The 12,163-nt window shown below is 40.5% G+C and overlaps 1 protein-coding gene across 4 annotated transcripts in view; it reads right to left on the bottom strand.

Moving 5' to 3' along the window:
- Positions 1 to 12,163, bottom strand: part of rassf6 (Ras association domain family member 6) — a 52,615-nt gene that overhangs the window by 19,322 nt on the left and 21,130 nt on the right. For all 4 annotated transcript variants that reach the window (XM_072915367.1, XM_061981096.2, XM_061981094.2 and 1 more), the window contains 3 exons: positions 9,370 to 9,530; positions 6,404 to 6,498; positions 840 to 1,039 (listed from right to left, as the gene is read on the bottom strand). In XM_072915367.1, the coding sequence (XP_072771468.1) occupies positions 840 to 1,039; positions 6,404 to 6,498; positions 9,370 to 9,530 (456 nt within the window). The remainder of the gene's footprint in view (positions 1 to 839; positions 1,040 to 6,403; positions 6,499 to 9,369; positions 9,531 to 12,163) is intronic.

The raw sequence follows: 12,163 nt of genomic DNA, 5'->3' as shown, positions 1-12,163 counted from the left end.
GAAGAAGCACTTCCTCTTCTACGGGGAAAAAAGATGGCGGCTGTTTACCGTAGTTGCGAGACCGAAACTTTATGAAAATGAATCTTAATATTAATCCATATATAAAGCGCACCGGGTTAAAAGCCGCACTGTCAGCTTTTGAGTAAATTTGTGGTTTTTAGGTGCGGCTAATAGTGCGGAAAATACGGTAATACTACCATCACCATGCTTGACGGTAGGCCTGGTGTTGACAACAGAACTTTCCTCCAGAAGGTCTTATCTTTGTCCATGTGATGTCAGATGAAACAAAAATGGAGCTGTTTGGCCACAATACCCAGCAATATGTTTGGAGGAGAAAAGGTGAGGCCTTTAATCCCAGGAACACCATGCCTACCGTCAAGCATGGTGGTGGTAGTATTATGCTCTGGGCCTGTTTTGCTGCCAATGGAACTGATGCTTTAAATGGGACAATGAAAAAGGAGGATTAGCTCCAAATTGTTCAGGACAAGCTAAAATCATCAGCCCGGAGGTTGGGTCTTGGGCGCAGTTGGGTGTTCCAACAGGACAATGACCCCAAACACATGTCAAAAGTGGTAAAGGAATGGCTAAATCAGGCTAGAATGAAGGTTTTTTCCCAAAGTCCTGACTTAAACGTGTGGACAATGCTGAAGAAACAAGTCCATGTCAGAAAAGCAACACATTTAGCTGAACTGCACCAATTTTTGTGGCCAAGTGGTCAAGCAGAAGCTTGTGGATGGCTACCAAAAGCGCCTTATTGCAGGTAAACTTGCCAAGGGACATGTAAGCAAATATTAACATTGCTGTATGTATACTTTTGACCCTCACTGTAGTTATCTTACCTTATAGTTATAGAAGTGTCCGTTGATAGAAAAACGGTGTTGTCGCTCTCGCTCTCTTTGTGCCGCCGACTTGCCTCGACGACTCCTCCTCTTCACCAGCGAGGCATCGCTCATGCAGCGAATCAGGCTGGACTCGGACTCCAGCTCGCAGCTTTTCTGCCTCAGAGGACGCAGTGTTGTGGTCTCATACACAGTCGAGCCTGTAAACAGTGTTGGGACTATAAGTTTCGGCGGTAACTAGTAATCTAACGCGTTATTTTTTTTTATTCAGTAATTTAGTTACCGTTACTACATGATGCGTTACTGCGTTATTTTTACGTTACTTTTGATGTAGTATCGGCTAGAAACAGAAGCGCTGCGGTGTCGTTCTTCTGAATCTTCCTCTGTCACAAGCCGGAGAGAAGAAAAGAGGCGCGGTCTATGTGTGTGTGTGTGTGTGTGTGGGTGCGGTTTGATATATGAAACAACAAAAAAAAGAGTTGTTGTCACGTTCAGTCCACACACAGCGTGGTCATGGCGAGCGGAGTAACAGAGGAGCTGGAACGCCCAGCGCCATTGAATCGGTGTGTTTATAAGTGCAGACTCGGTTGTGCAAAACGAGGGTTTTAAACACATGCTGAACGTGCTTGAGCCACGTTACGACATCCCGTCGCGCACCCACTTCAGCGATAAGATTGTGCCAGATCTTTATGAGCAGGAGAAGAAAAAAGTTGTGGATGAACTATCCCGAGCATCAGCTGTTGCGCTCATGACAGACGGCTGGACGTTTATGGGGAACTATAAGCGCTCACTTCATCACAGCAGACTGGGAGATGAGAAGACACGCCCCCTCTACGAGAGTCACCTTGCGCAGGTACTGACACAAGCAGTGGAGGAATGGAAGATAAAGATATCCCAGTCACACGTGATAATGCCAAAAACCAAATAATTACAGAGAATGAGGCAGGACTGGGACCACAGATAGGTGCTTTGCACATGTAGTGAATTTGGCATCACATCTCAGTCAATAGGATGGAGCGCCTCTTTGGGAGGATCAGGAAGGTTTCCTACTTCCACCCAAGCACAACAGCTGCTCATGTGCTTAAGACAAAGCAAGAAATGCTAAAGCTGCCTGCTCATACATGATGTCCCAACGAGGTGGAACTCCACTTATGATATGTTGGAGCAGCAGGCATTGACCCACAACACCCTGAAGACAAATGTCACCCTGTCTGATGATGATGTGAGAGTGGCAGATGAGGTCCTCCAGGTGCTTAAACCCCTCAAAAGTGTTCCATCTCTACTGAGCACTGAAACTTCACCATCTGTGTCAATGATCCTGCCACTGAAAACAAGGATTCTACAATCCATGGCTCCAAGTGTGGAAGACAGCAGCATCACTCCAGATGTCAGGCTTTATTTCACTACCTATGTTTCAAGGAAGATGATGTTTCTTCTTATGTTGCACTTAAACTTGTTTTTTATTCATGGTCATTGGTCCAAGTTTAAAGAAAGGAGGAATGCCTTTTTATGTTGCACTGTTTTTCATTAATTATGTTAAAAGGAAAATAAAAATGCATGTCAAGTTGATCAACAGATTGTATTATTCTCCAGTGCAATAACAGTACTGAAATGAAGGCAAAAAGGGCATTAATGGGAGCTTTAAAAAAAAAAGAAGAAAAAAAAGAAGTAACTAAATAGTTACTTTTCACAGTAACGCATTACTTTTTGGTGTAAGTAACTGAGTTACTTTTGAAATAAAGTAACTAGTAACTGTAACTAGTTACTGGTTTTCAGTAACTAACCCAACACTGCCTGTAAAGTACTTTTAATAGTGAGCACATTTTTACACATGAAACACTGCATGTTGTTCCTTCATTCATGTTCAATTGATTATCCTGTCCAGGGTCATAAGTGAGCTGGAGCCTATCCCATCACATTTTGAACGAGAGACCGATCATCAGAATATCATACAGAACCCAAAAGCAGTGAAGTTGTCACGTTGTGTAAATGGTAAATAAAAACAGAATACAAATAATTTTCAACTTATATTCAATTGAATAGACTGCAAAGACAAGATATTTCACGTTCGAACCGGTAAACTTTGTTATTTTTTGTAAATATTAGCTCATTTGGAATTTGATGCCCGCAACATGTTTCAAAAAAAGCTGGCACGAGTGGCAAAAAAGACTGAGAAAGTTGAGGAATGCTCATCAAAGACTTATTAGAGATGCTACCTCAGTAGAAGCATTTAAGTCCCATCTTAAAACTCATTTGTATACTCTAGCCTTTAAATAGCCCCCCTGTTAGACCAGTTGATCTGCCGTTTCTTTTCTTTTCTCCTCTGCTCCCCTTTTCCTTGGGGGGGGGGGGGGGGGGGGGGGGGGGGGCACAGGTCCGGTGGCCATGGATGAAGTGCTGGCTGTCCAGAGTCGGGACCCGGGGTGGACCGCTCGCCTGTGCATCGGCTGGGAACATCTCTGCGCTGCTGACCCGTCTCCGCTCGGGATGGTTTCCTGCTGACCCCACTATGGACTGGACTCTTACTATTATGTTGGATCCACTATGGACTGGACTCTTACTATTATGTTGGATCCACTATGGACTGGACTCTCACAATATTATGTCAGACCCACTCGACATCCATTGCTTTCGGTCTCCCCTAGAAGGGGGGGGTTACCCACATATGCGGTCCTCTCCAAGGTTTCTCATAGTCATTCACATCGACGTCCCACTGGGGTGAGTTTTTCCTTGCCCTTATGTGGGCTCTGTACCGAGGATGTCGTTGTGGCTTGTGCAGCCCTTTGAGACACTTGTGATTTAGGGCTATATAAATAAAAATTGATTGATTGATTGATTGATTTGGAACATCCCACAGGTGAACGGGCTAATTGGGAACAGGTGGGTGCCATGATTGGGTATAAAAGCAGCTTCCGTGAAATGCTCAGTCATTCACAAACAAGGATCACCACTTTGTCAACAAATGCCTGAGCAAATTGTTTAAGAACAACATTTCTCAACCAAGCTATTGCAAGGAATTTAGGGATTTCACCATCTACGGTCCGTAATATCATCAAAAGGTTCAGAGAATCTGGAGAAATCCCTGCACGAAAGCGATTATATTACGGACCTTCGATCCCTCAGGCGATACTGCATCAAAAAGGTGACATCAGTGTGTAAAGGATATCACCACATGGGCTCAGGAACACTTCAGAAAGCCACTGTCAGTAACTACAGTTGGTCGCTACATCTGTAAGTGCACGTTAAAACTCTACTATGCAAAGCCAAAGCCATTTATCAACAACACCCAGACACGTCGCTGATGCAAAGTGGAAAAGTGTTCTGCGGTCTGACGAGTCCACATTTCAAATTGTTTTTGGAAACTGTGGACGTCGTGTCCTCCAGGAACAAAGAGGAAAAGAACCATCCGGATTGTTCTAGACGGTATGGGGGTGTGTTAGTGCCCAAGACATGGGTAACTTACACATCTGTGAAGGCACCATTAATGCTAAAAGGTACACACAGGTTTTGGAGCAACATATGTTGCCATCCAAGCAACGTTGCCATGAACGCCCCTGCTTATTTCAGCAAGACAATGCCAAGCCACGTTTTACATCAACGTGGCTTCATAGTAAAAGAGTGCGGGTACTAGACTGGCCTGCCTGTAGTCCAGAACTGTCTCCCATTGAAAATGTGTGGCGCATTATGAAGCCTAAAATAGCACAACGGAGACCCCCGGACTGTTGAACAACTTAAGCTGTACATCAAGCAAGAATGGGAAAGAATTCCACTTCAAAAATTAGCCTGTTCCCACAGGTGAACAGGCTAATTGGGAACAGGTGGGTGCCATGATTGGGTATAAAAGCAGCTTCCATGAAATGCTCAGTCATTCACAACCAAGGATGGGGCGAGGGTCACCACTTTGTCAACAAATGCCTGAGCAAATTGTCCAACAGTTTAAGAACAACATTTATCAACCAAGCTATTGCAAGGAATTTAGGGATTTCACCATCTACGGTCCGTAATATCATCAAAAGGTTCAGAGAATCTGGAGAAATCCCTGCACGAAAGCGATTATCTTACGGACCTTCAATCCCTCAGGCGGTACTGCATCAAAAAGCGACATCAGTGTGTAAAGGATATCACCACATGGGCTCGGGAACACTTCAGAAAGCCACTGTCAGTAACTACAGTTGGTCGCTACATCTGTAAGTGCAAGTTAAAACTATACTATGCAAAGCCAAAGCCATTTATCAACAACACCCAGACACGCTGATGCAAAGTGGAAAAGTGTTCTGCGGTCTGACGAGTCCACATTTCAAATTGTTTTTGGAAACTGTGGACGTCGTGTCCTCCAGGAACAAAGAGGAAAAGAACCATCCGGATTGTTCTAGACGGTATGGGGGTGTGTTAGTGCCCAAGGCATGGGTAACTTACACATCTGTGAAGGCACCATTAATGCTGAAAGGTACATACAGGTTTTGGAGCGACATATGTTGCCATCCAAGCAACGTTATCATGGACGCCCCTGCTTATTTCAGCAAGATAATGCCAAGCCACGTTTTACATCAACGTGGCTTCATAGTAAAAGAGTGCGGGTACTAGACTGGCCTGCCTGTAGTCCAGAACTGTCTCCCATTGAAAATGTGTGGCGCATTATGAAGCCTAAAATAGCACAACGGAGACCCCCGGACTGTTGAACAACTTAAGCTGTACATCAAGCAAGAATGGGAAAGAATTCCACTTCAAAAATTAGCCTGTTCCCACAGGTGAACAGGCTATTTGGGAACAGGTGGGTGCCATGATTGGGTATAAAAGAAGCTTCCATGAAATGCTCAGTCATTCACAACCAAGGATGGGGCGAGGGTCACCACTTTGTCAACAAATGCCTGAGCAAATTGTCCAACAGTTTAAGAACAACATTTATCAACCAAGCTATTGCAAGGAATTTAGGGATTTCACCATCTACGGTCCGTAATATCATCAAAAGGTTCAGAGAATCTGGAGAAATCCCTGCACGAAAGCGATCATATTACGGACCTTCGATCCCTCAGGCGGTACTGCATCAAAAACCGACATCAGTGTGTAAAGGATATCACCACATGGGCTCGGGAACACTTCAGAAACCCACTGTCAGTAACTACAGTCGGTCGCTACATCTGTAAGTGCAAGTTAAAACTATACTATGCAAAGCCAAAGCCATTTATCAACAACACCCAGACACGTCGCTGATGCAAAGTGGAAAAGTTTTCTGTGGTCTGACGAGTCCACATTTCAAATTGTTTTTGGAAACTGTGGATGTCGTGTCCTCCAGAACAAAGAGGAAAAGAACCATCCGAATTGTTCTAGACGGTATGGGGGTGTATTAGTGCCCAAGGCATGGGTAACTTACACATCTGTGAAGGCACCATTAATGCTGAAAGGTACATACAGGTTTTGGGGCGACATATGTTGCCATCCAAGCAACGTTACCATGGACGCCCCTGCTTATTTCAGCAAGATATTGCCAAACCATGTGTTACAACAGCAGGGCTTCATAGTAAAAGAGTGCGGGTTCTTTAAAAAACAAACCCAAATGTATTAACCTGGTAAAGGATTGTTGACCACAGTTTGGTGTGCCGTCTCAGCCATCTCGTCTATCTGGTGAAGATCCACGTACTCCCCCCACCGTGACATGCCCCTGCGGAGGCAAAGCTCTGTCAGTTTAAATGCATCATCATCTCAACAAGACGACACAAAAGTGATGATATCAATGTTGGGATCCTATCCTACACACTTGAGGCTCTTTTAAAATGATATTTAAGCTCATTGGGGCATTTATTTTTGTCATGATCCATGGTCCGGATCATGTTTTCGTTATGTTCCGTGAGTTTGACTCCATAGTTCCTGTTTGTTTGTGCACTCTTGTTTGTTTTGGTTGCCATGGTTGCCTATTATCTTGTGTTCGGGACGCTCACCTGGCTCTAATCAAGAGACATTATTTAAGCCTGCCTTTGCCAGTCAGTCGGCTGGCGTCATTGTTTGTGTACCATGCAATGCCATAGTTTATGCTAAGTGTTTACTTCATGCCTTGCCAAGTAAGTCGTGTTTGTTTCATGCCACAGTTTCGTGTTTGTTCCACGCCATAGTTTATGCTGTTTGTTTCATGCCACAGTTTCGTGTGTGTTCCACGCCATAGTTGATGCTGTTTGCTTCATGCCACAGTTTCGTGTTTGTTCCATGCCATAGTTTATGCTGTTTGTTTCATGCCACAGTTTCGTGTTTATTTCATGCAATGCCATAGTTTATGCTCAGTGTTTACCTCATGCCTTACCAAGTAAGTTTTGTTTGTTCCATGCCATAGTTTATGCTAAGTGTTTACCTCATGCCCAGGGGCGCCGAAAAGGGGGGGTAAAGGAGACGGATTCTAGGGGCCCATGATGGAGGGGGGCCTAAAAAGAGGCCCATAATGATGATGAAATTATAATACAGAAAAAATAATGACACTGTGTTGGGGGCCCTGTAAAGATTATTTTCATGGGGCCCAAAATCCCTAGCGGCGCCCCTGCTCATGTCTTACCAAGTAAGTTTTGTTTGTTCCATGCCATAGTTTATGCTAAGTGTTTTACCTCATGCCCAGGGGCGCCGAAAAGGGGGGGGGGGTGAAGGAGACGGATTCTAGGGGCCCATGATGGAGGGGGGCCCAGAGAGGCCCCTAATGATGATGAAATTATAATACAGAAAAAATAATGACACTGTGTTGGGGGCCCTGTAAAGATTATTTTCATGGGGCCCAAAATCCCTAGCGGCGCCCCTGCTCATGCCTTACCAAGTAAGTTTTGTTTGTTCCATGCCATAGTTTATGCGAGTTGTTCGCTTCATGCCGTGTCCCTGTAAGTTTTGTTTGTTTCATGCCACAGTTTCGTGTTTGTTCCACGCCATAGTTTATGCTGTTTGTTTCATGCCACAGTTTCGTGTTTGTTCCACGCCATAGTATATGCTGTTTGTTTCATGCCACAGTTTCGTGTTTGTTCCATGCGATGCCATAGTTTATGCTAAGTGTTTACCTCATGCTAGTGATGGGTTGATGAGGCGTCATGAAGCGTTTCGACACATTGCAAAACTGTATTGATACTGTGTCGATACTGTGTCACTAAATACTGACATCTGCTGGACATTAAAAATCCCTACAGGCAACCTATGGACCGACTCAACTGACACTGATTTGATGCCCTAGTACAGGGGTCACCAAACTTTTTGAAACCAAAAACTACTTCTTGGGTACTGATTAATGCGAAGGGCTACCAGTTTGATACACACTTAAATAAATAAATATATTGTCATTTGTAAGTTACACGTAAGTGTGATTTAAACAAGAATAGCTAAATAAATAAATGTATATATATATAAAAAAATGGGTATTTCTGTCTGTCATTCCGTCGTACATTTTTTTTTCCTTTTACGGAAGGTTTTTTATAGAGAATAAACAAAACCGATAATTTCCGATATTACATTTTAAAGCATTTATCGGCCGATAATATAGGCCCGCCAGTTTTTTTCATTTGCACTTTGATTGCATTGACAGTTTATTTTAAGAAACATATATATTGTCGTTATCTATTATTCAATTTAGTTCAAATTTCTTTATTTTAGCACTGCGTAATTATATTTTTCATCAGGTTTTATGAGTCCCTTCTTTTGCAGTATATTTTTATTTGTATTTATTTCTGTAATCAGCCTGACCTAAGCCTTGTTAATAATCTTTGTGATTAACACATTATTTTGCATCATTTGACACGTTTGTAAACTGTAAGTAGGTTAGATATAATTATTGAATATGATTAAAACCAAGAGTAAGATGAATGATTCAGTGTTAATATTTGGAAAAGTTGGGCGCAGATGTCAAATAATAATAATAATAATAATAGATTTTATTTGTAAAAAGCACTTTACATTGAGTAAACAACCTCAAAGTGCTACAGTGTATTAACATAAAAAAAAAAAAAAAAAAAAAAAAATAATAATAACAATTAAAATAAAAAATAAAAAATAAAACAGCCAAAAAGCTAAAACTATATGCATATATCTAAAAAAATGTTTTTTTTTAAAAAGAAGGGTTTTTAAGGCTTTTTTTTTTTTTTTTTTATATAAGTATCCACAGTCTGTGGTGCCCTCAGGGGGTCAGGGAGAGCGTTCCAGTAGCTGTTCGTAGCTTTGTCCTCGGAGGTTGGAGGAGGTTAGCCCTCCCCTAAATGGGTTAAGAATCCCTAACTAATATTTACTGAAATCACAAACGTATTACTCAAAGTAAGTCTAAATAATTTTCCGATAGATAACTGCCAAAACTCTATTTTACTGTTTGGTAAGTCTATTTGTCTTGTTTGGCTGTCAAAATGTTTTGCTTATTTTAAGTATTACATGTCAGATTTGAGCCCAGACTACTAAAGACGACTAAGTATGAGCTATTTGGTCAATCATAGAAATAGAGCGTATTTTATTTCATATTAAATCTCGCTTAAATTTTTAATTTTACAGTGTTTACTCTAAACAACAATAGAAAGCTGAAGTCAACCTCCTGTTTCCAATTGGGCTGACCGGGCTTGTCGGGTCGGACGAGATCAGGGGAGCAAAGGGAAGCATCTGTTTCTGGTCCTGTATTTTCAGCCGAATGGGTCTCTTCACTCCCCAGCAGATATTTAGGAAGCCCTCCACGACCACTTCTCCATCATCGCCCTGTTTTAAAACCATATCCACAAATATTGTCATGAGAAAGGGTTTGGGATTTGTAAGTGCAAGTTAAAACTCTATGCAAAGCCAAAGCCATTTTATCAACAACACCCAGAAACGCTTCGCTCTAAGATCTACTGAAGCAAAGTGGAAAACTGTTCGGTGGTCTGACGAGTGCACATTTCAAATTGTTTTTGGAAACTGTGGACGTCGGAACAAAGAGGAAAAAAAACATCCGGATAGTTCTTGGCGCAAAGTGTAAAAGGCAGCATGTGTGATGGTATGGGGGTGTATTAGTGCCCAATACATGGGTAACTTACACATCTGTGAAGGCACCATTAATGCTGAAAGGTACATACAGGTTTTGGAGCAACATATGTTGTTATCGTGGACGCCCCTGCTTATTTCAGCAAGACGATGCCAAGCCACGAGTTACATCAACGTTGCTGTTTTGGTCACGTGACCGATACACGAACTGTGTCGCACTGACGCCTCCTCTGTGCCCTGTGAGCGTGTCTTTTCTACAGCCGGAGAAATAATAACTAAGAAGAGAAATCGTCTAAAATGTAATACGTCGGAAAAACTTTTTTTTCTTTCTTTTTTTTTATAAAAATGTGTAAAAAAATAAAATTAAAAAAATTCCCAGTCCACAATCATCCACAACACGTTCTCTTAGATTTCCATGTTATGATACATGTTCACATTATTTATTGACTGTATCTAAAAAAGATACAAATATATTTTTATTTAAATGAAGATATGAAATAATCCTAAATGAAATACAATGACTTGGTTTATATTATTGTATATACTAGGGCAGGGGTCACCAACGCGGTGCCCGCGGTCACCAGGTAGCCCGTAAGGACCAGATCAGTCGCCCGCTCGCCCGTTCTAAAAGTAGCTCAAAGAGCAGCACTTACCAGTGAGCTGCCTCTATTTTTTAAATTTTATTTATTTACTAGCAAGCTGGTCTCGCTTTGCTCGACATTTTTAATTCTAAAAGAGACAAAACTCAAATAGAATTTGAAAATCCAAGAAAATATTTTAAAGACTTGGTCTTCACTTGGAATAAGCGGTAGAAGATGGATGGATGGATGGGTCTTCACTTGTTTAAATAAATTCATATATTTTTTACTTTGCTTCTTATTACTGTTAGAAATACAATTTTAGAGAAAGAATACAACCTTAAAAATGATTTTAGGATTTTTAAACAAATATACCTTTTTACCTTTTAAATTTCTTCCTCTTTTAAATTTAAATCAATGTTCAAGTAATTTTTTTATTTTTTATTGTAAAGAATAAATATTTTAGCTTCTGTTTTTTCGACGAAGAATATTTGTGAAATATTTCTTCAAACTAACTATCATTAAAATTCAAAAAAATTATTCTCGCAAATCTAGAAAATCTGTAGAATCAAATTTAAATCTAATTTCAAAGTATTTTGAATTTATTTTAAAATTTTTGTTCTGGAAAATCTAGAAGAAATACTGATTTGTCTTTGTTAGAAAAAAAGCTTGGTCCAATTTGTTATATATTGTAACAAAGTGCAGATTGGATTTTAACCAATTTAAAACATGTCATCAAAATTCTAAAATGTATCTTAATCAGGAAAAATTACTAATGATGTTCCATAAATTCTTTTTTTTAATTTTTTCAAAAAGATTCAAATTAGCTAGTTTTTCTCTTCTTTTTGTCGGTTGAATTTTGAATTTTAAAGAGTCGAAATTGAAGATAAACTATGTTTCAAAATTGTATTTTTATTTTTTTCGTGTTTTCTCCTCTTTTAAACTGTTCAATTAAGTGTTTTTTTCATCATTTATTCTCTACAAAAAACCTTCCGTAAAAGGGAAAAAAAAAATGTACGACGGAATGACAGACAGAAATACCCATTTTTTATATATATATATATATATATATATATATATATATATATATATATATATATATATATATATATATATATATATATATAAATTTATTTATTTAGCTATTCTTGTTTAAATCACACTTACGTGTAACTTACAAATGACAATATATTTATTTATTTAAGTGTGTATCAAACTGGTAGCCCTTCGCATTAATCAGTACCCAAGAAGTAGTTTTTGGTTTCAAAAAGGTTGGTGACCCCTGTACTAGGGCATCAAATCAGTGTCAGTTGAGTCGGTCCATAGGTTGCCTGTAGGGATTTTTAATGTCCAGCAGATGTCAGTATTTAGTGACACAGTATCGACACAGTATCAATACAGTTTTGCAATGTGTCGAAACGCTTCATGACGCCTCATCAACCCATCACTAGTGAACAGGCTAATTGGGAACAGGTGGGTGCCATGATTGGGTATAAAAGCAGCTTCCATGAAATGCTCAGTCATTCACAAACAAGGATGGGGCGAGGGTCACCACTTTGTCAACAAATGCCTGAGCAAATTGTCCAACAGTTTAAGAACAACATTTCTCAACCAAGCTATTGCAAGGAATTTAGGGATTTCACCATCTACGCTCCGTAATATCATCAAAGGGTTCAGAGAATCTGGAGAAATCACTGCATGTAAGCGGCAAGGCCCGTGTGACCTTCGATCCCTCAGGCGGTACTGCATCGAAAAGCGACATCGGTGTGTAAAGGAAATCACCACATGGGCTCA

The sequence above is a fragment of the Nerophis lumbriciformis genome, linkage group LG20, assembly GCF_033978685.3.
Source record: "Nerophis lumbriciformis linkage group LG20, RoL_Nlum_v2.1, whole genome shotgun sequence".
Classification (NCBI taxonomy): Eukaryota; Metazoa; Chordata; class Actinopteri; order Syngnathiformes; family Syngnathidae; genus Nerophis; species Nerophis lumbriciformis.
The sequence above is the reverse complement of the archived record's forward strand: the minus strand, read 5'-3'. Positions and strand labels throughout refer to the sequence as shown.